The 27,837-nt window shown below is 44.4% G+C and overlaps 2 protein-coding genes across 5 annotated transcripts in view; one reads left to right on the top strand and one right to left on the bottom strand.

Annotated features, from left to right (window-relative positions):
• LOC139269230 (uncharacterized) overlaps positions 1-9,484 on the top strand; it is a 141,447-nt gene extending 131,963 nt beyond the window's left edge. Inside the window, exons 23-24 of the mRNA XM_070888320.1 lie at positions 8,219-8,431; positions 8,718-9,484. Coding sequence (XP_070744421.1) covers positions 8,219-8,431; positions 8,718-8,777 — 273 coding nt within the window. The 3' untranslated portion in view covers positions 8,778-9,484. The remainder of the gene's footprint in view (positions 1-8,218; positions 8,432-8,717) is intronic.
• The window catches only part of ccdc117 (coiled-coil domain containing 117), a 68,421-nt gene that overhangs the window by 18,379 nt on the left and 22,205 nt on the right, over positions 1-27,837 (bottom strand). For 2 of the 4 annotated variants that reach the window (XM_070887631.1, XM_070887632.1), the window contains exon 6: positions 20,799-26,015. In XM_070887631.1, the coding sequence (XP_070743732.1) occupies positions 25,805-26,015 (211 nt within the window). In that variant the 3' untranslated portion in view covers positions 20,799-25,804. Of the gene's footprint in view, positions 1-17,625; positions 17,944-18,785; positions 18,917-20,798; positions 26,016-27,837 lie in introns of those variants that run through there. The other 2 variants (XR_011594127.1, XM_070887634.1) reach the window with 2 other exon arrangements.

Below are 27,837 nucleotides of genomic sequence, written 5' to 3' on the forward strand. Positions count from 1 at the left end.
CATTCGGGTATGAATAATACGGATGAGGAAATGGATGAACAAGTGTTTGGACCCCTGAAAGCAGCTTTCGTGGGAGGTCTAAAGCCAGAACTATCCAAAATGCTTAAGGTAGTGCTACCGGACTGGGAAGGTAGAGGAACTACCTTTGCAGCATTGGTGGATCGATGTAACCAATTAGATCGGGATATGGGAGCTAAAGTCCGAGCCCTGCAGGCTGTGGGATGGAAATCCCAGGATTCCAATAAACAGTCATTAGGAAAATTACCCGGAAAATGTCATTATTGTGGGAAAGAAGGTCACTGGGCCAAGACGTGCAGGGCAAAACAGCAAGGTCGTGGCCGGGGAAGGGGATGCAGCCAGGGATACAATTCAGCCAACAAACTGGGCTTGTCACAAGATAACGACCTCATAGAAGCATTTAAGCGACTGACAATACAACAACAGAAGGAGTTACTTGGGATAGCAAAAAACGATTAGAGCCCACCCTGGTCCACCTCCTCGCACTAATACAACAAAGGGGAGATGGGCTATATATAACTGTGAGGGTGGGCGATAAGGATGAGGACTGTCTTTTAGATACAGGGGCGGAATTAACGTGCTTACCCCTACAATATGGAGACTTTTTGCCGTTGGATGGTAGGGCACGTACAGCCTATGGAGTTGGGGGCCATAAAATGGAAATTAAAAGGACAACACCGGTACTTATAGGGCTGGGTCCACATGAACTAACCACGCCGGTCTAGATAGGCCCAGTAGATCAACCCTTTTGGGAATGGACGTTCTAATCCAAATAGATTCATCGTTGCATTTCGAGAATGGTCGGGTGACATGGTCAATTAGAACTTTGAAGAAAGAAGAATTGAAGGAACACCCGATATGGGCTAAAGATAAGAACGATTGTGGCCTACTCCAGATGGAGCCTGCGTCATTTACCGGGACCAAGCCTCCATGCACTAAACAGTATCCCATCAGTCCAACTGCCATCGCGGGGATCTTACCGGTTATTCAGCAATTGGAGAAACAAGGGGTGCTTATTAAAACGCATAGCTCCTTCAATAGCCCCGTGTGGCCGGTACAGAAATCTAATGAGGCTTGGCGTTTGACTGTCGATTATAGGAAAGCTAACCAGTGTATTGATCAAAAAGCTCCTTTGGTCGCAGATCCCTCCACCATTTTTAATGCCCTCAAACCGGAGCATAAATATTTCTCGGTTATAGATATGGCCAACGGATTTTGGTCGGTGCCTCTGGCACCGGAGGTTCGACAGTGGTTTGCTTTCACTCCAAGGACAACAGTATACTTGGACCTGGTTACCGCAGGGTTTCCACAACAGCCCGACAGTATTCCACATGGCTTTACGAAGCCATTTGCGAGAATTACCTCCCCTGTCATCCACAGTCATCCAATGTGTAGATGATATCCTGCTAGCTTCAAACACGGAAGAACAGCATGAACAAGATTTACGAGCTTTGCTGAACCACCTTTGGCTGAAAGGACATAAAGCCAGCATCGACAAAGCACAAATATCCCAAGAAGAGGTTGTATACCTGGGACAAAAGATTTCACAAGGAAAGAGAGAACTTACCCAGCCATTCGGGAGAGAACTGCAGCCATTCGGGCTGCTAAAAAAACCACCACTATTCAGGAACTAAGGTCTTTTTTGGGATTGTGTAACTTTAACAGAAATTGGATTGACTCCATCACACAGCTTGCTCAGCCATTGAATGATATTTTAAAGGGGAAACGTGCCTCTAAAGAAGCCATCACCCTCACTGAGGAACAGCAAGAGGCCTTCCTGAGTTTGAAAAAGGCTTTGTGTTCGGCACCAGCTCTGGGAATCCCCGACAGTGGTAAGCCATTTACCCTGTTTGTTCATGAGAAAGAAGGATATATGACAGCTATACTGACACAAGAACATGGGGATCGGCAAAGACCTATTGGCTATTATTCGGCAAAACTGGATGCGGTAGCCCTCGGATGGGGAAGTTGCCTAAGGGCCATGGAAGCTACATGTCGAGCGGTAATGATCACTGCGGGTCTAGTCCTCGACCAAAAGCTGATTGTCAAGTGTCCCCACACCGTACATGCTTTGCTGTCTATGAATAGAATGTCTCAGGTGACGGCAGCTAGATGAACCTGCTGGACAGCAGTTTTGGAAGCTCCTAATCTCCATATCGTCCGGGCCAGCCGAACTATGCTCCCGATGTCAGAATCGAGGGAGCATGAGGGAGAATGTGAAGAGCATGACTGCGTGGAGATTTTAAAAGAAACAGAAGAAGCAGCCTTAGCAGCAGAGGAGCCTCTGCACAACCCAGACCTCATCCTGTTTACAGATGGTTCCTCCTTTGTTGACAATGGTACCAGAAAAGCAGGATGGGCAGTTACAACCTTATATGAGGTAGTGGCAAAAGGATGTTTACCCTCAGGAACGTCAGCACAACAGGCCAAGTTACGGGCCCTGTCTGAAGCATGTCGAATAGCAGAAGGACAGACAGCTAATGTCTACACAGATTCACGTTTTGCTTTTGGAGTCACTCATGACTTTGGTCTGTTATGGCGGAAAAGAGGATTCCTCACTGCTGCTGGTATACCTATCCGAAATGGAAAAGAAGTCCGAGACTTACTAGAGGCCATACAGTTACCTCAGGAAGTGTCCATCCTGAAGTGTAAGGCTCATACCAAGGAAAATACCACGGAAGCACAGGGAAATGCCTTAGCCGACCAGGCAGCTAAAGATGCCGCCTCACAGGGCGTTCCCCGAGAAGAACCAACACAGATGTGCAGATTGAAAGCACTCAGGACTCTGACACGAGACCTTCAAACAATGCAAGGTGAGTGCTCCCGAGAGGAAAAATGGACATGGATTGAGGCAGGAATTAAGCTATGTGAAGATGGTGGCTGGAGACAAAGAGTTACCGACAAGCCAGTCGCGCCACAAACGCTTATGCCTTTTTTAGCCCAACAGATCCACTCGTGGGGACACTTGGCCTCACAACAGATGACGGCACGGTTCCAGAAAAGCTGGTGGGGTCGGGGATTTAAAAAACATGCCCAGCTGGTAGCAGACCGCTGTGTGGTCTGCCAGAAAAATAATTCTGGACCCATCACGGTAATGCCCCAACTGAGGTCCCCTGCCCCTGTCGGACCATTCCAGCATCTGCAGGTTGATTTATATATCTCTTCCTTCATGCCAAGGACATTATATGTATCATATAAAGTCACTGTCGGAACACTTACACCGTACTAAGAGAGCTATCACAGAAACAGAGAGGTTCTTTGCCATTCTGATCCCCAGGTATGGGACCGCCAGACTGGCAAGGGAATCCATTAACATGGCATTCGTTGTGGAACGGGTAGCCAATGATACCTCAGAGGCCCTAGTTAAAATCAATGCAGAAATGTTAGCAATCTGCACAGTAGCCCTACAGAATAGACTGGCCCTTGATTACATCCTGGCTGAAAAGGGAGGTACCTGCGCCCTACTCGGAACTGAGTGTTGCACATATATCCCAGATAGCTCCGAAGAAATTACCCACTTAGCGGAGCATATCCAAAAGGAGGTAGAAAAACTTAAGCAAGCCCATCATTCACTTTGTGGAGCGGAGCCACTGAATGGCTAGGTTCAATAGGAACTTCATTGGTGGAAGGTTTAATTCTAGTCGTTGTAATTATTTTACTTTTTATATTGTTTATGTTGATTAAATGTTGTTGCGACCAGGCGGCTGTAGCTGCTGTCCCGCATGTGAGACACCTTGCAGGTCCCAGCAGACCGTCTGTACATGGCACAGGGGTAGGTTATGCTTAAGGGAAGGTTGTTTACTGGTTGAATTAAGATATTGATTTGGATTAAATTGGAATAAGGTTAATTAACCTATTAAAACCAGACTGCCATTGTGGCCACGATGGAACTCGGGTTGGTGTAAATTTGTGTGGAAACATAGAAACATAGAAAATAGGTGCAGGAGTAGGCCATTCGGCCCTTCTAGCCTGCACCGCCATTCAATGAGTTCATGGCTGAACATGCAACTTCAGTACCCCATTCCTGCTTTCTCACCATACCCCTTGATCCCCCTAGTAGTAAGGACTTCATCTAACTCCTTTTTGAATATATTTAGTGAATTGGCCTCAACAACAATCTGTGGTAGAGAATTCCACAGGTTCACCACTCTCTGGGTGAAGAAGTTTCTCCTCATCTCGGTCCTAAATGGCTTACCCCTTATCCTTAGACTGTGACCCCTGGTTCTGGACTTCCCCAACATTGGGAACATTCTTCCTGCATCTAACCTGTCTGAACCCATCAGAATTTTAAACGTTTCTATGAGATCTCCTCTCATTCTTCTGAACTCCAGTGAATAGAAGCCCAGTTGATCCAGTCTTTCTTGATAGGTCAGTCCTGCCATCCGGGAATCAGTCTGGTGAACCTTCGCTGCACTCCCTCAATAGCAAGAATGTCCTTCCTCAAGTTAGGAGACCAAAACTGTACACAATACTCCAGGTGTGGCCTCACCAAGGCCCTGTACAACTGTAGCAATACCTCCCTGCCCCTGTACTCAAATCCCCTCGCTATGAAGGCCAACATGCCATTTGCTTTCTTAACCGCCTGCTGTACCTGCATGCCAACCTTCAATGACTGATGTACCATGACACCCAGGTCTCATTACACCTCCCCTTTTCCTAATCTGTCACCATTCAGATAATAGTCTGTTTCTCTGTTTTTACCACCAAAGTGGATAACCTCACATTTATCCACATTATACTTCATCTGCCATGCATTTGCCCACTCACCTAACCTATCCAAGTCACTCTGCAGCCTCATAGCATCCTCGCAGCTCACACTGCCACCCAACTTAGTGTCATCCGCAAATTTGGAGATACTACATTTAATCCCCTCGTCTAAATCATTAATGTACAGTGTGAACAGCTGGGGCCCCAGCACAGAACCTTGCGGTACCCCACTAGTCACTGCCTGCCATTTTGAAAAGTACCCAATTAGTCCTACTCTTTGCTTCCTGTCTGACAATCAGTTCTCAATCCATGTCAGCACACTACCCCCAATCCCATATGCTTTAACTTTGCACATTAATCTCTTGTGTGGGACCTTGTCGAAAGCCTTCTGAAAGTCCAAATATACCACATCAACTGGTTCTCCCTTGTCCACTTTACTGGAAACATCCTCAAAAAATTCCAGAAGATTTGTCAAGCATGATTTCCCTTTCACAAATCCATGCTGACTTGGACCTATCATGTCACCTCTTTCCAAATGCGCTGCTATGACATCTTTAATAATTGATTCCATCATTTTACCCACTACTGAGGTCAGGCTGACCGGTCTATAATTCCCTGTTTTCTCTCCCTCCTTTTTTAAAAAGTGGGGTTACATTGGCTACCCTCCACTCGATAGGAACTGATCCAGAGTCAATGGAATGTTGGAAAATGACTGTCAGTGCATCCGCTATTTCCAAGGCCACCTCCTTAATACTCTGGGATGCAGTCCATCAGGCCCTGGGGATTTATCGGCCTTCAATCCCATCAATTTTCCCAACACAATTTCCCGACTAATAAGGATTTCCCTCAGTTCCTCCTCCTTACTAGACCCTCTGACCCCTTTTATATCCGGAAGGTTGTTTGTGTCCTCCTTAGTGAATACCGAACCAAAGTACTTGTTCAATTGGTCTGCCATTTCTTTGTTCCCCGTTATGACTTCCCCTGATTCTGACTAGTCCGGACATGTGGCGAAACACATCAACAAATTTGGAAGGAAACTCTATTAACATGTATGAAATTATTTTGTAGAATGTCTAACCAGTGATAGATGATGTTTTATGATTCAGTTTGTGAAAGAATCAAAGGGGGGATTGATAGAGAATTCAAACAGGCTGCATTCAGACAGGCTGTGAAAATTCACAGACCCCAAGTCAAAGCTGCTATGTCCATCTCAGCATGTTGCATTAAGTCATCAATCAACTTGACATTTTAGGACCCTTGGATAGCGAGCCAATTAAAGGTTAACAGACTATTAATTGAGCCAATAAGGTTAAAGAAGGCGAGTTCTTTTCTGTAAATTGAACCAGGTATAAGTACAGCCATTTTGGCCTTGTGGTCTCAGAAGGACAAAGGCCTGGCTTCAAGCCAGAAGCTTGTTGCTGCTGCCAGAATAAAGTTACATTAAAACTATAATTGGAGTTCGTATTTCATTGGAAACTAAGAGATCTAACATGGACTTTCAGAAGATGTTCGACAAAGTGCCACGCAGGAGGCTTATTAAGATGATGGAAGCCCATGGAATTAAGGAGAAAGTGGCGATATGGATACAACATTGGCTCGATGACAGGAAGCAAAGGGTGGGTGGATGTTTTTCAGACTGGGAGGTGGTTTGCACTGGTGTTCCCCAAGCGTCAGTTTGGGTCCATTACTCTTTTACATTTTTACAAATGACCTAGACTCGGATGTAGGGAGCAGCATTCTAAAGTTTGCAGATGATATGAAAATTGGCAAAGTAGTAGATTGTGATGAGGATAGTTATAGGTTTCAGGATGACAGACAGTATGGTGAAATGGGCAGAAGCATGGCAGATGGAGTTCAATGCGGAGAAGTGTGAAGTGATGCACTTTGGGAGGACTAATTTGGAAAGACAGTATACTATAAACAGCACGATTTTGAAAAGTGTAGATAAGCAGAGAGACCTTGGTGTCCAGAGACACAATCCTTAAAGGTGGCATGGTAAGTTGATAAGGTGGTTAAAAAAACATATTGGAATAGAATATAAAAAGAAAGATCATGCTATAACTTTATACATCACTAGTTAGGCCTCGGCTGGAGTATTGTGGACAATTCTGGGCACCACGCTTCAGGAAAAATGTAAAGATATTAGGAAGGAGGTAGATTGTTACCAGGGATGAGGGACTTCCGTTATGAGGAGGTTGGAAAAGATAGGACTGTTCTTCTTGGAACAGAGAAGGTTAAGAGGAGGTTCTCAAGATGATGAGAGGTTTTGATAGAGTACATAGAGAAAAATTATTCCCTCTGTCGAGTGGGTCAATAACTAGAGGTCATAGATTCAAAATCATTGGCAAAAGATCTAGAGGGGAGATGACTTGAAATCTTTTCACTCAGTTGTTGGAATCTGGAACGTTCTACCTGAAAAGGTGGTGGAAGCCGATTCCATAGATAATTTTAAAAGGGATTTGGACAGGTGTTTGAGGATGAGGAACTTGGAAGGTTATGGACTAAAACGGGGATCTGGGACTAAGTACCATGACTCTTTCAAAGAGCCAGCACAGGCACGACAGGCCGCACAGCCTCCTTCTGTGCTGTAAGTTTCGATGATCCTATGAATGTAGCTCTCCCTCCATCTTGTCCTTCAGTGTGACTCTCCCTCTAATCAACCCCTCAGTGCGTCTATCCCTCCATTTCCACGCCTCAGTCAGTCCCTCTATTGCCTGCTTTCAGTCCTCCATCTCCAATCGTTCAGCCAATCTTTCTGTGCTTGTTCAGTCCTTTAACCAGCCTTGAAAGACATGATTCCTTAGAAGTTGTAAACGAAGCAAGTAAAAAGACTGAGGCTGCAGAATTCCATTTTGTAGTGCCGGCCGTTAAGACCTTTTTCTTGGAAAAAAAGACGCCACCTTGCTTCCAGCGGTTGCCATTTTGAAGAGGTCAGCAGCGCTGGCGTTGTCTACGCTCGTCTCTGCAATGTAAATGTGCAGATTATGATGTCAATCGGCATGCAATGCCTGAATTGACACAACTGCGATTTTGGACATCGTCATACTCCATACCGCCCTTTCCTAACCACACACGGAAGAACGTGTGTGCAGCAGTTGTACAAACGCTTCTTAAAGTGACATGCATAGCTTGCAGGTAAGTTTCGATTTCAGCTTTTGGAGTGGTTCTTTAATATTTTATTGGAATAGTGGCTTGATGCAATACATTAAAAAAGTTGTTAAAGTGTGCAGGGAGTGCTGTTGGATGCTTGCAAGGCATTGGATGTTAATGAAAGGCCTCCGAGACAACCATTTGCTCATAGTCCTGGGGGCTCTAGTTACAGTCCCCCTTGGGCCCCGTGGTGCCACTGCCCGTTTTCAGGCCTTAACGAATTTCTAGGCCTGAGTGCCCACTACCTTGGTTACAGAGACACTGCACATCGATATACACATGTGGCAAAGTCAACCAGAATTATAATGCACTGAGTATGGGTGTGTGTTTGTATCCCTTAAAGGAACACAGTGAAACTTCTCATTTGCGGTCTGCCTCCACCCCATCAATGGCTTCCTCCTCGTTCAGACAGCAGAATTTTGGGACACTGAAGATGCTCCAACACTTGCAGAGCCGTGTGAAGCAGCTCCGAGCAGAAAACGTAGTCTACCATGGAGCCAGCCTGGAGGATGTGAGCACTCTGCATGCCGAGGCTGGCAGCTTGTATAGAGAGATGGTGAGTTAATTACTGAGCAGTTGGACACTGCATTGATACAGGACTCGCAGAGAGATGACGACCAATAGGACATTTAACTAGGGCAAGGTAGCTCATGTAGCAATGGCAAGCAAGATACTGTACTGAGTTAGGGGCCAGAACTTTCCTCTCTGGCAGCAATGCTGATGAAAGTCTGGTGGGGCAGGACTTCCACCCGCCGTCTGCCATGCCGCTAACTGCGGCAACCGTTCTGGATTAGGCTCATTCTGTTAATTAAAAACTTTACTTGTTCCTCTCCCCTCTCCAGAACCGAGAGACACCAGAAAGATTGTTGTCGTGCTTTGCGGGAAAGGCGAGCGGAAAGTGATGGTTGTAAAGCCCTCGAAACCCCATGCTGGGCCATACCTTGCACAGATGGACATCGCGGAGCACGGCCATCGCTGAACCAGACCTGCCCGCTTGTTTCAGGGTGCTCATTGTCTCTGCATCTGGGCCAAAGGGCAGAGCTACTCATTGAGCTCAAACAGTCACGCTATGGGCACCCTGATGATGTCACGGCCTGATTGATTGTATACTGTTCCAAGGGGCCAAGGAACGCTAAAAGGCATGCTGTTGTACGTTTGTAGGTATCTGTGTTAGTACAAGTATAATTCTGCACAGAATGACAATGCAAATCTTTGTGTCCAATGTAGCGAGAACTTCTCTTGCTCTTTCAGTTTTAAACGTCTCCCCAACAACCATTATAGCGGTTCAGCCCACATACCTCCAACTAGAATTGAGGCCTAATGCTGAGCTCCAGTCTGGAGAAGAAGCTGATTGAGGTCTGGCAGGCAATATAGTTTGTTTTATTTCTTCTCTCCTGGGCTTGCTTGAGAACTAGTAGGAAGGGGGGAGCCAGGGAAGAAAGCATGATCTCACTTGGCTTGATCCAGTTGCACAGTAAGGTTGTATGTAATCTGAGGCCTTTGCCAATCTATTACTGTGCCACATGAAGGTATGTCCTGGGCCCAGGTAGGAATCTATCCTGCTAACACTGCAGGTAGTGTTGTTGATCATGAGCCAAAACTACTGTATCTGTATAATATTAGAGTGAGGAGTGTCAACTCTGTTAAGATTTTTCTACAATTGTAATTGTATTTGAATATACTTTAAAATCTGTTTTATTTAATATCAAGTCCCTTATTCCTTTACCAAAGAACAGTGCAGCTGTCTTATTGCTTACAGCTATACTGAATAAGCCCTGCATTTGGATTAATTGAAGCTTTAAAACTGAAGTGAAATGATTCAACCTGTTATGATGGGCTTACTGACAAGTCTGAAATTGGATGGGGGCGGGATTCTGATGCTGGTGAAAATTAGTTGAAAGCCTTAATAACTATTAAGGTGGTAGCAGGGGGGGGGGGGGAAGAGAGAAGGGGATGTGAATGGTGAGGGATACAAGGAAGTGATCACATATGGCTTTGTCTGTGATTGAGATGATGGAAATAGAGAGGCCACTAGAGATGGCAAGATTGATAGACTAGCCATGAAAATGAGTAGGAGAGTTTATATGGAGGGAGAGAATAAGGGAGGACAGTGAACTGAGGACAAGGCAAGTTGAAAGCACGAAGTATGAGAAGGCGTTTGGTGCAGAGGCTGATGGAGGAAAGCAGCGAGGATATCGCAGTGAAATTTGCCATGGGGCTTGGGTAGGCAATGGAGAACATGATTTTTAGGGAGAGGCGAGTGTTGGAACAAGGTGAGGTGTTCAAAGGAGGAGGTGCCGGTGTAGAGACAAAAACAAACGAGTAATTCGGTGCATCCAGTCCATATCAGCATTTCCTCCACATGAGCAAATAGTTATAATCAATCAGTTACTCACATTCTTCCATATCTCTTCAACCATTTTTCCTTCATTTCCCCTGTCCAATTTAACCTCAAATGTTGACATCGTGGGGAATTTTGGCGATGCTGAACCTGCTATGTGCACAGATTTCTGAGGCACTGCCAGTGAAGATAAAGCAGTGGAGCAGGAGCAGTTCCGAGAAAAATGTCCTTCTGCCTCAACCACTAACCCTGCAAGTGAATTCCACATCCTCACAACTGTAAAGAAGTTTCACCTATACCACAGAGACGTTTAAACACTTGGATACTAAAATAAACCTCTTGCATTTATATAGCACATTTAACAGTAAAATGTCCCAATCCTCTTGACAAGAGCGATATTACTGAGCCACAGGAGGAGATATCAAGACAGATGACCAAAAAGCTTGATCAGGAGCATCATAAAAGGAGAAGAGGTAGAAAGGCGGCGAGGTTTAGAGAGGGAATTCCAAAGCTTAGGGCCTAAGCAGCTGAAAGCATGTCCACCAAAAGTGGAGCAATTACAATCGGGGATGCACAAGAGGCCAGAATTATAAGAGCATGGAGATCTCAAAGGCTTGTAGGGTTGGAAGAGGCTACAAAGATAGGGTAAGGCAATGGATGGATTTGAAAACCAGGAGGAGGATTTTAAAATTGAGGTGATGTAGCACTGGGAGCCAGTGGAGGTGAGCAAGTACAGGGGTAATGATAATCCCACACTAATTTTAAAGCCAATTACAATGTTAGTGCTGCTAAGTAAAAGCACCATCTGCTGCTATAGAAACATTACTGCAATAAATTGGGCTTTTGTTGGGTCAGTCCTGTATCAATCCAGTACTGCCTAAATTATATCCTCAAGTCTCTGGAATGGGACTTCAACCCACAACCTTCTGACTCAAAACTGAGTGCTACCGCTGAGCCCAGACTGATGCAATACTGTGCTACTTCGATGGACAGAAAATGGGAGTGTTTGTTTGTTTAGTATGTTCGAAGAGGGGAAACCAAAGGTCAGGGAGGAATTCGTGAGGGGGAAACTGGATTCCACCAGTAATTCACTAAAATTACAAATAACTAATAGTAATACTTACGACACTCATCGATTCCCCACTTAATGAACAAAAATACAATCACTCACTGATACATCTATTACTATTAGTTACATATGGACTAATGCTCCAATATCCTAACTGTAACTAGTCTTATAATCTGCTGATATTCACGTAACGACAAATCAGGACCCCCTGCGCTGCACAAGATGCAGTCAAACAATGCTACTTTTAATAAACTCCCATCTATCTCCTTGGACTCTGGTTGTGTATGAAGAACATTAAGGAATAGGAGCTGGTGTAGGCCATTCATCAAGATTATGGCTGATCTTCTACCTCAGCTCCACCAATCTGCACTATCCCCATATCCCTCAATTCCCTTTGTTCCAAAAATCTATCGACCTCTGTCTTGAATATATTCAACGACTGAGCATCCAAAACTCTGTGGGGTAGAGAATTCCAAAGATTCACCATCCTTTGAGTGAAGAATTTCTCTTCATCGCAGTTCTAAATGGCCTGTGGCATTGCTTGTCTACCGCCATACCTTTTAATGTAATTTCCCAATCTACCGTAGCCAACTTGCCCCTCATACCTACGTAGTTTGCTTAGTTTAGATTTAAGACCCTAGTTCTGGATTTGACTAAATCACTTTCAAACTCAATATAAAATTCTATTATATTATGGTCACTCTTCCCTAAAGGGCCCTTTACTACAAGGTTATTAAAATCCACGGCACGGCCATTAAAATCCACGGCGTGGCCTTGGACAACGTGGACCATTTTCCATACCTTGGGAGCCTACTATCAGCAAGGACAGATAGCGATGACGAGGTCCAAGACTGCCTCCAGTGTGCCAGCACAGCCTTTGGTCACATGAGGAAGAGTGTGTTTGAAGACTAGGACCTCAAATCTGGCACCAAGCTTATGGTCTACAGGGCAGTAGTGATACTCAAAGGGCCCAAGTTTCCACAGGATAAAAAACAGGCGCCCGTTTTTCGCGCCTAAAACGGCGCCAGAAAAAAAATGCGCTATTCTCGAGCGCTTTGCAGCTCCTTGTCTGTTTGGCGCGGCGCCCAGGGGGGCGGAGCCTACACTCGCGCCAATTTTGTAAGTGGGAGGGGGCGGGTACTATTTAAATTAGTTTTTTTCCTGCCGGCAACGCTGCGCGTGCGCGTTGGAGCGTTCGCGCATGCTCAGTGTGAAAAAAACATTGACACTCGGCCATTTTTGTAGTTCTTTGTAGCTGTTTAATTTTTGAACATTTTTTAATAAAAGCACATTGCCATCAGCACATCAGCACTGAGGCTACCCTTCTCACTGTCTCCTTCCCCTCCCCACCCTCCGCGGCAACAAACGGCTGTCTCCTTCCCCTCCCTCCCCTCCGCGGCAACAAACCGCTGTCTCTTTCCCCTCCCTCCCCTCCACAACAACAACCCGCTGTCTCCTTCCCCACTCCCACGGTAACGAACGATGGCTGAAGCACTTTCACACAGGTAGGAAGATGGTTTATTTAATCTTTTCTTTGCTTATAAATGTTTATTCAGGTTGGATTTATTTGTATAATATTTGTAGAAGTATAAATAAGGATTTATTGTAGAATTTAATGACTTCCCTTCCCCCCTCCCACCTCGTTCTGGACGCCTAATTTGTAATCTGCGCCTGATTTTTTAATGTGTAGAACAGGTTTTTTCAGTTCTACAAAAATCTTCACTTGCTCCATTCGACTTTAGTTTGGAGTACGTTTTCACTGTGGAAACTTTGAAATCAGGCGTCAGTGGCCGGACACGCCCCCTTTTGAAGAAAAAATTCTGTTCCAAAGTAGAACTGTTCTACCTGACTAGAACTGCAGAAAAAAAAATGTGGAGAATTGCGATTTCTAAGATAGTCCGTTCTCCACTATTGGTCCTAAAAATCAGGTGCAAATCATGTGGAAACTTGGGCCCAAAGGGTGGTGAAGTACAAGGCATCGTGGCAACACCCTCGCTCCAAACACTGGCACCTGCTCGACTATGTCATAGTTCAAGCCAGGGATCGCAAGGATGTGCGCATCACCCGCGCCATGACAGGAGCTGACGACTGCTGGACAGACCACCGCTTAATCCGTTCCATCATCAACATCAATATAGCCCCAAAGCGGCGACGGCAGCAAACGCAGTGCCACAAAAAAATCAATGCCGAGGCACTCAAAGACCCAGCTAAGAGAGCCTATACAGCCAGCACCTCAGTGCTAACCTGGAGACCCCTCATGACCCCGAGATACAGAATGCCCACAGCGCTTGGTCTGCCCTCCAGGCCTCTATAACTACGAAGAGATGCTCAGTCACTCAACCAGGAAACACCAGGACTGGTTTGATGAGAATGACTAGGACATCCAAGAGCTAATAAATCGCAAGCGCAGGGCATTTCTGAACGTAAAACACCCCAACTCGGGAGCAGCAAAGCAGCATTACAGACGGCTTAAGGCCGAGGTCCAACAAAAAACCCGCGGCCTAAAGAATAGACGGGTGGAGAAAGCGCAGGAGATTTAGCAGCTGGCCGACAGCCATGATGTGCGAGGATTCTTCACCGCAGCCAAGGCCACCTACAGCCCAAGGCCCCACCCCATTGCTGGCCAAGAACGGGGAGAAACTCATCAAGGACACCGAGGCAGTCAGGACCCACTGGAAGGAGCACTTTGAAGATCTCCTTAATAGAGACTCTCCCTTTGACTCAAGTGTCCTCAACTTCATCCCGCAGCATGCTACCCGCCACCATCTCAGCAAAACCCCAGCCCTGCACGAGGTAGAAAAGGCCATCCGCCAACTCAAGAACAACAAGGCAACGGGAGCGGATAGAATCCCCGCTGAGGCACTAAAGTATGGCAGAGAGGCACTATTGGCACGAATGCATGACCTCATCTCTCTCATCTGGAAAGAGGAGAGCATGCTGGGAGATCTGAGATATGCAGTAATCGTGACCATCTTTAAAAAAGGGAACAAGTCCGACTGCAGCAACTATAGAGGTTATCAGCCACTGGGAAAGTCATCGCTAGAATCCTCCTCAACTGTCTTCTCCCTGTGGCTTAGGAGCTCCTCTCGGAGTCACAGTGCGGATTTCGTCCACTACGGATACAACAGACATGATCTTTACGGCGCGACAAGTGCAAGAGAAATGCAGCGAACAGCACCAACCCTTGTACATGGCCTTCTTTGACCCTACAAAGGCCTTTGACACAGTCAACCACGAGGGACTATGGAGTATCCTCATCCGTTTCGGCTGCCCCAAAAGTTTGTCGCCATCCTCCACCTGCTCCAAGACAACATGCAAGCCGTGATCCTGACCAACGGATCCATCACAGACCCAATCCACGTCCGGACCAGGGTCAAGCAGGACTGCGTCGTCACGCCAACCCTCTTCTCAACCTTCCTCGCTACAATGCTCCACCTCACTCTCAAGTGGAGTGGAACTAAACTACAGAACCGGTGGGAACCTGTTCAACCTTCGTCGTCCACAGGCCAGATCCAAGACCATCCTATCCTCTGTCGTCGAGCTACAGTACGCGAACGACGCTTGTGTCTGCGCACAGAGATTGAACAGCAAGTCATCATCATCATCTTCACTGAGGCATACGAAAGCATGGGCCTTACACTAAACATCTGTAAAACAAAGGTCCTCCACCAACCTGACCCCGCCACATAGCACTGCCCCCCCAGTCATCAAGATCCGCGGTCCTGGACAACATGGACCACTTTCCACACCTTGGGAGCCTATTATCAGCAAGGGCAGACATCGACGACAAGGTTCAACGCCGCCTCCAGCGCAGCCTTCAGCTGCCTGAGGAAGAGTGTGTTCGAAGATCAGGCCCTCAAATCTGGCACCAAGCTCATGGTTTACAGGGCTGTAGTGATACCCGCCCTCCTGTATAGCTCAGAGATGTGGACCATATACAGTAGACACCTCAAAGCGCCGGAGAAGTACCACTAACGCTGCCTCCGCAAGATCCTGCAAATCCACTGGGAGGATAGACGCACCAACATCAGTGTTCTCACTCAGGCCAACATCCCCAGCATCGAAGCACTGACCAGACTCGACCAGCTCCGTTGGGCGGGCCACATTGCTCGCATGCCTGACACAAGACTCCCAAAGCAAGCGCTTTACTCGGAACTCCTACGCGGCAAGCAAGCCACAGGTGGGCAGAGGAAACGTTTCAAGGACGCCCTCAAAGCCTCCTTGATAAAATGCAACATCCCCACCGACACCTGGGAGTCCCTGGCTAAAGACTGCCCTAAGTGGAGGAATAGCATCCGGGAGAACATAAGAATTAGGAACAGGAGTAGGCCATCTAGCCCCTCGAGCCTGCTCCGCCTTTCAACAAGATCATGGCTGATCGCTGAGCACCTCGAGTCTCGTCACCGAGAGCATGCAGAAAGCAAGCGCAAGCAGCGGAAGGAGCGTGTGGCAAACCAGTCTTCTCACCCACCCTTTCCTTCAATGACTGTCCCGCCTGTGACAGAGACTGTAATTCCTGTATTGGACTGTTCAGTCACCTAAGAACTCACTTTTAGAGTGGAAGCAAGTTTTCCTCGATTTCGAGGGACTGCCTATGATGATGGTATGATGATACCCGCCCTCCTATATGGCTCAGAGACATGGACTATATACAGTCGACACCTCAAAGCGCTGCAGAAGTACCACCAGCGCTGCCTCTGCAAGATCCTGCAAATCCTCTGGGAGGATAGGCAGACCAACATTAGTGTTCTCGATCAGGCCGACATCCCCAGCATCGAAGCACTTACCACACTCGACCAGCTCCGTTGGGCGGGCCACATCGTTTGCATGCCCGACACGAGACTCCCTAAGTAAGCGCTCTACTCAGAACTCCTACAAGGCAGAGGAAATGTTTCAAGGATACCCTCAAAGCCTCCTTGATAAAGTGCAACATCCCCACTGGCACCTGGGAATCCCTGGCCCAAGACCACCCAAACTGGAGGAAGAGCATCCAAGAGGGCGCTGAGCACCTGGAGTCTTGTCGCTGAGAGCATGCAGAAATCAAGCGCAGACAGCGGAAGGAGCGTGCGGCAAACCAGACTCCCTACTCACCCTTTTCTTCAACCATTATCTGCCCCACCTGTTACAGAGACTGTACAGTCCAATGTAGGAATTACAGTCACCTGAGAACTCACTGAGTGGAAGCAAGTTTTCCTCGATTTCGAGGGACTGCCTATGATTATGAATTAACCTTTTCTCATTACACAATACTCGATCTAAAATAGCCTGTTCCCTAGTTAGTCCCTAGAGAGATTACAATAAATTAGTCGCGTATTCCCTGAAATATAAAAGGTTAAGGGGTGACTTGAGGTTTTTTAGGATTTTGAAAGGAATAGATAGGTTGATGTAGAGAAACCTTTTCCACGGGTGAGGAATTCTAGGACAAGGGGACATAATCTTAAAATCAGAGCCAGGCCATTCGGGTGAGAAGTTAAAAAACACTTCTTCATGCAAATGGATATGGGGATAATGCAGGAAAATGGAGTTGAGGTAAAAGATCAACCATGATATTGAATGGTGGAGCAGGCTCGAGGGGTCTACTCCTGCTCCTATTTCTTATGGTCTTAGTAAATTTATTCCTTCTGGGATGTGGGTGTCATTGGCAAGTTCAGAATTTATTGCCCATCCTTAATTGCCCTTGAGAAGGTGGTGGTGAGTTGCCTTCTTGAACCACTGCAATCCTTGTAGTGAAGGTATTCCCACAGTGCTGTTAGGGAGAGTTCCAGGATTTTGATCCAGCGATTATGAAGGGCAATATATTTCCAAGTCAGAATGGTGTGCAACTTGGAGTGGAACTTGCAGGTGCTGGTGTTCCCTGAGGTAAGACACTTGCCGCAGAATACCCAGTCTCTGACTCGCTCTTGTTGCCACAGTATAGATGTGGCTGGTCCAGTTAAGTTTCTGGTCATTGGTGACCCCCAGGCTGTTGATGGTGGGAGATTCAACGATGGTAACACCGTTGAATATCAAGGGGAGGTGGCTAGACTCGCACTTGTTAGAGATAGTCATTGCCTGGCACTTGTCTGCCGCGAATGTTACTCGTCACTTATCATCCTAAGCCTGAATGTCATCCAGGTCTTGCTGCAGACAGGCATGGGTTGCTTCATTTTCTGGGGAGTTGCGAATGGAACTGAACACTGTGCAATCATCAGCAAACATCCCACTTCTGACCTCATGATGGAGGGAAGGTCATTGATGAAGCAGCTGAAGATGGTTGGGCCTAGGACACTGCCCTGAGGAACTCCTGCAGCGATGTCCTGGGGCTGAGATGATTGACCTCCAACAACCACAACCATCTTCCTTTGTGCTAGGTATGACTCCAGCCAGTGGAGAGTTTTCCCTTGATTTCCATTGACTTCAATTTTACTCGGCTCATGCACGAGTCATTCTTCATTTTACTCATCTAGATTTATTCGCAATGTGAACAGTGTTTGAATTTAGAATGATTATTGAGGAGATTTTCTGCTTTTGCACTCCCATCATGGGGGGCAGCTGGGGGACGCAAAGAGTAGCAAATCAGGCCTTCCCTCCCCCCATAGCTTGTGATTTTCCATCCATTCCAGCCCAATCTCAAATAAAAACAGAAAATGCTAGAAATACTCAGCAGGTCAGGCAGCATCTGTGGAGAGAGAGAGAAAAACAGAGTCAACATTACAGGTCGATGTCCTTTCATCAGAACTGGATAAAGTTAGAGATATAACAGGTTTTAGCAAGTGCAGAGGCAGGGAAAGGGGTGAGGGAAGGAAAGAATCAAAGGGAAGGTCTGTGATGGGGCGGAAGGCAGGGGAGATTAAATGACAAAAGGCAGGATTGTACAATGCAAAATGAGATGGTAATAAAACAAGTAATGAAACAAAAGATGGGTCTAGAAGAGATGTAAATGGGAATAGAAGAATCATCAACAGCATCTGTCAGAAAAAAATGGGGGCAGAGGTTATGATCTGAAATTGTTGAACTCTATGTTGAGTTCAGAAGGCTGTAAAGTGCCTAATCGAAAGATGAGGTGCTGTTCCTCAAACTTACGTTGAGTTTTGTTGGGACAGTGTAGGAGGCCGAGGACGGAGGTCAGAGCCTAATCTCAGGCTGTGGACGTGTAAGTTTTTGTCCTAGAACTCTTGTTAATCATCCACAGCAGTTGTCAACATCTCACCCTACCCGACAAGAGTAGGTACAGCAGCTGACACTCATGTATGCAAAATTATACATCATTCTGCGTAAAACTTCACCACGCAGTCCACAAAAGTTATTCAAAGCTGTAGCTCATGCCAGGTGTCAGAGGACAGTTAAATATGGAACGGTCATGCTGGGGTATGCAAAGATTGCCAAAAGCAAAGCTGGTAGCTTGGGATTCTTCAAGAAATCTTGGCCTGCAAGCCTGGCCTTAGTACTTATACCACAAATACTGGGGACTTTCTGCAGCATGTATTAGATCAGTGACACGAATGTGACCATAATGCATACCCGTTTCTTGCCCAAGGATCACTCCCGGCAATACTGCAACATGGAGGGCAGTGCCTGCAATTCGCCACATGAGCTCTCTGTTTCAATCACGTTAGTGTGAGCAGTTGCCAAGGGGAGATGATGCATTTTCCCTAGGAAGCAAGAAGAAAATCTATGGGGCCAACAATTCCATTATGAAAAGATGCTTGCATTGGCAGAGGACGGTAGTTCACAGACTACATTTGTGGAGAGAAAATAAAAAGGAGGGAATACCACCAAATCATAGCTCCATCAACATTACCTCGTGGCTCATGCAGTGTCCAGCAGTATGCTAAAGGCCATCCGCAACCAGTGGGCACTACTACAGGTTGCTTTGTTGATGATGAAAAACAAATAATTATCTAACTACATACACACACTTTCAGTTTGGAGACCATTTGTATTTGTGGTAGCCTCCTGTAGGGGAGGGCACTTGATTGATAGCACTGGACAAACCACTGTGTCACCCCCATTGGTTGACTCCGAATATTCCCCAGTGGGGATAGCTATAATTGTGGACCCAGAAGCACATGGATAAGTTGAGGCACGCCAGACTTATGAATGTACCATTGCATTAGGATATGAAAATTCAAACTTGCCCATTGGCACCCCCATATAACTTCAAGTGCTTCTATGCTCTCATCAACCACTGGCACCAAGCTCATTAGACATCTTGTAACATCACACCGCCTCTGCTGATGAAAATCTCATCCATGCCTTTGTTACCTCTAGACTCGACTATCCCAATGTTCTCCTGGCAGGCCTTCCACCCTCTAAACTTGAGCTCATCCAAAACCCTGCTGCCCGTATCCTAAGTCGCACCAAGACCCATTCACCAATCACCCGTGTTCTCTGACTTACATTGGATCCCAATCCAAAAACGTCTCGATTTTAAAATTCTCATTCTTGTTTTCAAATCCTTCCATGGCCTCATCACGTCCCTATATCTGCAACCTTCTCCAGCCCTACAAACCTCAATCTCTCCGCTCCTCCAGTTCCCGATTTTCATTGCTCCAACATCAGCGGCCGTGCCTTCAGCTACCTAGGTCCTAAACCCTAGAATTCCCTCCCTAAATCTCACTGCTCCTTTAAAATACTCTGTAAAATCTACCTCTTTAACCAGGCATTTGGTCACCTGTCCTAATTTCTCCCTATGTGGCTCGGTGTCAATATTTCTGTCTTATAATACTCCTGTGAAGCGCCTAGAGACGTTTTACTACATTAAAGGCACTATATAAATATAATTAATATGTAGTTGTTATTGTAAGGAATTTAAACTGGGTTAGACGCCACTTGTATATACCTTCAACTGTACTGTTCTGTAAAATATATTGACAGTAAATGACACTTCAGGTGCAGCTTTCAATATGTACACAAACAATTAAAAAAAAGTGAAACAGGTAGTTACAGTATGTTCCAACACTACCTGAATGTTGGGTGGCAATGCCAAAAGAAAAAGGAATTTGGCAGTAGCTGGCTGGGTGTAGTGCCCTGCAAGAGTCAATTCTGCAGTTTTAACTTGCATCGACAGATAGTTTGAGTCAAGCAACGGTCACAGGATTGTATTTCTGAATGGAGGTATCCTCATGCTCAAGTTATCTGCCAATTTCTTCAGACTCATTTAGTAAAAATGTAGACTTGCATTTATATAGCACCTTTCAAGATGTCCAAAAGCACTTTGCAACCAATGAAATACTTTGGAACTGCAGTCACTGTTGTAATGTAGGAAATGCGGCAGCCAATTTGCGCACAGCAAGCTCCCACACACAGCAACGTGATAATGACCAGATAATGTGTTTTTTTAAACTGATGTTGATTGGCGAGGGATAATTATTGGCCAGGATTCTCCTGAGATACTTCGAAATAGTGTCATGGGATCTTTTATGGCCACCTGAGAGTTTAATATCTCATCCGATGTCTGAGATCGGCCTAGTTAAAGAGCATCTCTGCCTGTGCCACAACAGGATAGATTCACTAGTGCATAATTAGAATGGAGACCAGTTACAAGCAGTTTATTCACTGTTAAAAACCAGATAGCAAACACTAAGCATGAAGGTAAAAACTCTGTACACTGGGTTTATTCATAGAGTTCAGACCCAACACAGAATAAAATGAATTAATCAAAACACAATGCACAACGGTGCACTTTATTGATCACCAGGCACTGCCTGAAGGCAGCAGTCTCCACATTCAGGCACAGTTTAGCATCAGCATGTCCTTTGTGAACAGGATTGTGCACTTCAACACAACAAACTCTGGATAACCAGTTGATCCTTTCACAAATATTGACCCAAACATTAACTATCAGCCTCACTTAATGCTCAACCTCAGTTACTCCATTTAAACAAATTTAAAATTAACCAACAAAAATGGCACCTTTGATGTATCACCTAGTTTGCCAATATAGCTCAAGTCTTCTTTTAAAAGGCAGGGTGAGATGGGTGTATGCCTGGCACCAGAAATCCAGTCACCTACTTTTGCTGCAAACCAAGAAAACCCTACACAACGGCCCTCAACAGTTACAAATATTACCAGGCATGTCCAAGCACAAACTGCCTATAGAATTCTGCAATGACCATAGAGAACATAGTAATTCCTCAAGATCATTTGTTGTAGCCATCAGTTAGCAGACATGCCGAGCCTGAAGTAAACTGAACAGGAACCAAGTGTAACTCTGCCTTTTACCGACTGGGTGGGCAAATTAATGGCAAATAAACAATTTATTCCGTTAAAGTGTGATCTGGTGGAATCGGGGTTATTTGTTAGATGCCAAAACAGTAACTTTCAAGTACCAACGAGTTTTTTTTAATAAATTGCAGAATTTCTCATTTCTGTGAATTAAAAATTGTAAAAATATACAATTGTAAAGCTACAAATAAATGCACCTCAACTAGTACAACTGGGAGCTGTATCAATCCAGTATCAAAATAAATACATCTTTGATAAGCATCATACTTCATATTTACAAAAGAAAGCTTATCCACCCGTGTTTACTTTCTCTTCCACTCATTGAGGGGGGGGGGGCGGGGTTGCGGGGAAGTGTAGAATCCTATACCTAGCAGTTATCATTCTGTGAGCAGTTATCATTCTACCAGGTTACTTTGTGTGGTAGAGCAGGGGAGAGTAGGAAAGGGAAAATACTAAAAGGGAAAATAAAGGGAAAAAAAGTGATTAGGAGAAGTAAAAAAAAAAATTATAAAGGCAAAGAGGAACTACAAAATTAAATTATTAAGGAACATAAAGCAAAATAGTAAAATATTCTACAGGCACATAAATAAAGGAAAGTCAGGATGCAAATAGGGCCATTTAAGGGATGGACAGGATAAAAACCACAGGCAGCGATAGCAAAATACTACTTACTTTACTTCAATATTTACCAGGGAGACAGATCAGGTGAACATGACATCAGAAGTTGAGATTAGAAATGATATAACCGCATTTAAAATAAAAAGAGAAATATTAAACAAATTAATCAAACTCAAAGAGGATAAAACTTCTGGTCAGGACAAATTGCTTCTGCACATTTTAAAGAATCTAGAGAAGAGATAGCAGAGGCACAATGACACATATTTAATAATTTGTTGGAAAAATGTGTAGTGCCAGAGGACTGGCAGAAACATTATATCTATATTTAAGAAGGGAGACAGAACATGTCCAGGGAACTATAGACTAGTCAGCTTAACATCGGTGATAGGAAAAATAATGGAATAAAAAAATATCTAGAAACCAAAAATATAATGAATAGTCAGCATGGATTTCCAAAGGGAAGAAAAGTATTGCTTGACCAACCTCACTGAAATCTTTGAAGAGGTAACAGAGAGGAGTAGACAAGGATAATGCAATAGATGTAATTTATCTAGATTTCCAAAAGACCTTCGATAAGATGTCACACAATAGACTAATGAATAAGGTCAGAGCATGTGGAGTCAGGGGACTAATAGCAGATTGGACAGCTAGTTGGCTGCAAATCAGAAAGCAGAGAATAGGGGTAAGGTGCAGCTATTCAGAGTGGCAGAAGGTGGAAAGTGTGCTACTACAAGGATCAGTGTTGTTCACAATTTATATTAACGATTTAGACTTTGGAATTAAAAACACAATTTATAAATTTGCTGATGTCCCCCAAATTGGGTGGGGTGGGAGGTGGTGGGAAATAGTCAATACTGAAGAGGAGTGCAACAATTACAAGACCTTAATAAACTTGCAGAGTGGGCATTTAATTGATGAATTTCAACACAGATAAGTGTGAGGTATTATATTTTTGTAGGAAAAATAAGGAAGGCACATATTACTTGGAAAATAAGAATCTAAATGGGGTAGCAGAGCAAAGGGATTTGGGAGTACAAATACACAAATCACTAAAAGTGGCAAAGCAGGTTAAGATGACCATTAAAAAAAAGACAAACCAACCACTAGGGTTTATAAACCTTGGTTAGACCACACTTGGAATACTGTGTACAGTTCTGGTCTCCATATTATAAAAAAAGACATAGAAGCAAAAAGATTTACAAAGATGATACCAGAAATGTGAGGTTATTCCTATCAGGAAAGGATGAACAAGCTAGGGCTCCTTTGTCTTGAAAAGAGAAGGCTGAGCAGTGACCCAATAGAAGCCTTTAAAATTATGAAAGGTTTTGATAGAGTAGACACAGAGAGTGTTTCCACTTGTGGGCAAGAGCAAAACATCAAGAAAAGATAGTCACCAAAAAATCAAATAAGGAATTAAGAATCTGGAGAGTGTTGAGAATGTGGAACTTGCTATCACAGGGAGTGGTTGAGGCAAATAATATAGATACATTTAAGGGGAGGCTAGATAAGCATAAGAGGGAGAAGGGAATAAAGGGCTAGGCTGATAAGAGTTAGATGAGGAAGGATGGGGACGAAGCTCGAGTGGAGTATAAACGCCAGCATGAACTGGCTGGGCCGAATGGCCTGTATCTGTTCCGTATATTCTATGTAATTCTATGTAGTTCCTGGAAAAAAGCCAAGTTAAAAAAAACTCTCTTCCTGTACATGACTCCCTAATTATCTCCCGTACTTCATAAAGTCCCTCTATTTGTCTTGCATTATCTAATGCTTTTTTCCTCACTTTAGTTTGTCTACTACTCTCTCTCTCTCTCTCTGTGGCCCTCATCCTTTCTCTCGTTATTTTTATGTCACTCTCCCTTTCTTTCTCTCCACAAATAAGCAGACTTTCCCTTTTAAATGTCTTCTTGAAAACCCCCTTCCCAGAAATTAACTCCAACTTCTTTTTGTGAAACCATGCGGGTGGGGAGGGGATGGGAAGGAGGAGGGGAAGAAGGGTTATACTTGCCTTGTCCTCCGTCCAGGTCTCTGACATGACCACTCTTGACTTGATTGAGAAAAGGTTCACAAAAAAATTACCAGATGTGGATTCCTTACCTGCTGGAGAAGCATCTCTCATCAGCCAGCCCCCGAACAGCAGGAACTCCCCCCTACTGGGAGACTATGTCCTTCTGCTCAGTGTTATTGTAGGATCCTTATTTTTGTTAACATTTTGGCACTTGTACCTCAAACAGCATTTTAATGCTAGTAAACAAGGCTCTCCTAGTTTATGCTGAAGCTAAATGGGGCAAAGGTATAGTACTCGGGATAGGCTGTCTCTTGATTGTTATCAGAGTAGTGCATTTCCTACTTTTCCAATGAGAAAACAGTATGTTATACCACAGGTAATCTTCACTGGCAGCCATTATGTTGAGCACGGAAACGTTACCTCCTCCCTCCATGGTCCTAGATGCTCTAACACATCAAATTATTTTAGCCAACACTCAAATATGCAACCAAATACTGAGTCAATCCCAGAGTGGTTTTGTTTAAAAGAAAAACTGCATAAGTAGCAACTTTGGGCCAAGAATTCAATCAATTGAAGGAGAGAAAAGCAAAATGAAGTTGAGAAAATATTAGTTCAAGCGGGTAAATTAAGTTGAGATACAGATCAGCCATTAAATGGCTGAACAGGTTTGAGAGGCTGAATGGTCTACTCCTGTTCCCATGTTCCTAGAGAAAGGGGAGAAGATAACCCCCCCCCAAAAAAACATTTTTTTAGACCCAATGGTTTGTAAGACCAGTAAAGATCCTCCTGCAAGTTAGCTTTACAATGAATGAATGGGTATTTGCATAGTGCTTCACAGACAGGTGTGTAAATATCTGGAAAGTTAAAACTCAATGAGCAAGTCCTAGCCAGTTACATTAAGTTGCCACTAAATGAGGCGATTCTTCTCAAGCACTGAGTAACAGTCAAGATTTCCCACAGCATTGCTGTCGTAAGGACCAGGTGTCAAAAGTTACTAAGTCTAGTATGCACAAAAAGACTAACTGGATTACAAGTACTTATTTCTCATGTGAGTGCAAGGTTTTTTTTGCATTTAATCCAATTTCTCTAAAAGATTCCCTTATTTACATTTTTTTTTCATTTGTCAGAGGCCATAGTGCAGGAAAATCAATCTTTATCTTGAGCTCACTACCAGCAAGTGGACAGTTCAATCTTAAAATGTTTCTACCCAATGTTATATACACTCAAAACAATACTTTCCATGAATATCCATACACTGTACAAATCTCTTGTACACCCTCTCAATTTCCCACCGCTCCATGTATTATATTAGAAACAAACAAATAGCATCTCGGGTGCATTATAAATTAGGGCACATTTTCTCAAAGCTGCCCACAAGCTCATAGCTTGTAAAAAAGCTGACACTGGACAGACTGTGATTGATTACTCCAGAGCTAGATCAACTGACTGCAATAGGAGCAGACTTAAAAATATATAGAAAGGCTACCCCATATGCAGTCATTACACAGACACTATACAAGACTGCAGCAATGACTAGTTTCAGAGTTTGGTTTATGCAAGAATAGAGGGGGCATCAAAACGTTCAAAATGTCACTTTAAAAATGAACAGAAAATATTCCACATCCTGCCATGGAGAAACTTTTGCAAGTCACAATGCTTTTACCCCACAAGTCTGTGCTGTAAGCCATTTCTAAAGTTCCATGTCCTCTTCAGATGTGCTGGTTAGATTCATATCACCACACATCAAGGATGGATCAGGTTTTGCGCTCTTGTTGTATACATCAGGATCACACTGTGGCTGTCTATGTTTGGACTGTCTTTGCGCTGTTAAAGCTGCAAGTTTATCTGAAAGAGGCTCACATGGGGGTCTCCACAGAACAAGTTCCATACATGGGCGATTCCTAAGGTACAAAAAGGGCAAATAATTAGAGGGTTCGGGCACACTTGTATGTTTAAATCAAAGCAAACCAACAAGAATCTATTCGTTTTTTCGAGTGCATCTTTAATCACAGCCACTTTGCACCAGTCTGTTCACTCCTAGTGGCACTAGTCTGGGTACCGTTCACACCTGGTGACGATGCTTGCACCTTACACCTGGAATTGTTCTCCCAATGTCGACTTCAGAGCAGAAAAATTCACTTCTGCACATGTTCAAATGGATGCGAGGAGCAGTAATGTCAGTCACTCTGCTGTTGTTCCCCACTGACTGGAAAGAACCAGAACTGACAAAAGGCAAACTTCAGCCTTACTCATACGGTGAAAACTACTCCAGTTAAATAAAACCCACTACTGCAAGATTCCTGTCATTGTATTCGCCTGACACCATAGTCATACTGTTGTGAAATATGCCACCAAAACAAGCTGCTGTTTGTGCTGGGAACATACTAAAGCAACAAGAAATTGCTTGCAGGCTTTAGAGTTCAATCACATCCATACCAGCATCACAAGTATTTAAAGAATCCTCCCTATCTGTTCCCATCATATACAAACATGCTTAATCACTGACTCCCAGATGGGGAAGGTCCCAAGTCTCCTGTGCTATCTGCAAGCCAAACTACAGCAGGCAGGGCCTTGATATTCTGCAATTACACGAGGACATATGCAGAGATGGCTTGTGAAAGCCCGTTCTACTGCTGTAGGAATTGTTCTGAAGCTGGAGTTCTGGTATAATGTTAATGAGATGCGCCATTGTGTATGGAGGGCAAACTGCATTTCACCCATGATTCCCCCACCGTAACAAGCAGATCTTATCCACAACATTAACCGCAGGTCAAGGCACTTCCCAGACGGTGGGAAGGACAAAAGGAAAAATAACCATTTTGAGTCACACACTCATCACCTTGCTGCCAGTTTCAGAGTGGCACTGGATGAAGGCAACAGGAGCAGTTCACACCAGGCATATATGAAATGAAAATACAATAAAAGGAGGTTCTGTGTTCAATCTTATCATTACTATACTAGGACGAGTGTGCACAAACTGATTGACCTTTCACAATATTCCATTCCTGGCAACCACATCATTTAATGAGTCAGTTATTACCCCCTCCCACTCCTCACATTCTTTCAGCAATCCTAAATTGAATAGACACCTTTGCAAAAAAGTACACAAAAGGCCCACATAAATGGTATGAGAAAAATGTTTTTCTGTTGATGCAGTTAACTGGAAGGCGGGTTAAACAAAACATTGTCCTTAGTCAAGTAAAGATTTCCAGGGAAGATTACAGAAACTCAGTCATGTCTTCACTGGAAACCTTAGCCAAATCAGACTGCAAAGACCGATCATTCTGTTGTTTAGTGATACAGTGGGCGAAAGTTCAGACAGACTTGTCCACTATCCTCAGGAAAATTTGGATACTAAAACAAGTAAACTTACAGAACAAATAGATGAGGAAAAATGCTTATTCCAGGAGTGGCATTTCTCAACTAATCATTATCACTTGATAACTGCACGGAGGGTATAATGTCAGGTTCCACATCTTAACTATGGGATACCCTAGCCACTGATATTAAATCCAACACCCACTGTAGATAAAAGTGTATTTTCTCAGTTATCTGTGGTTCTCTAGCAAATGAAATATGTTACCTTCCCTCCCCAAACCTTCAATCCCAAAAGGTTTCATTCTTAACCCTTAACATGGTTAAATTACTTTCTCCACAATGAAATGACAGAGTCTTTTGACAGCCATCAATCAAGCATCCCCATTCTGGTACAGCATGGGTTAC

This window comes from Pristiophorus japonicus, chromosome 8, assembly GCF_044704955.1.
Source record: "Pristiophorus japonicus isolate sPriJap1 chromosome 8, sPriJap1.hap1, whole genome shotgun sequence".
Classification (NCBI taxonomy): domain Eukaryota; kingdom Metazoa; phylum Chordata; class Chondrichthyes; family Pristiophoridae; genus Pristiophorus; species Pristiophorus japonicus.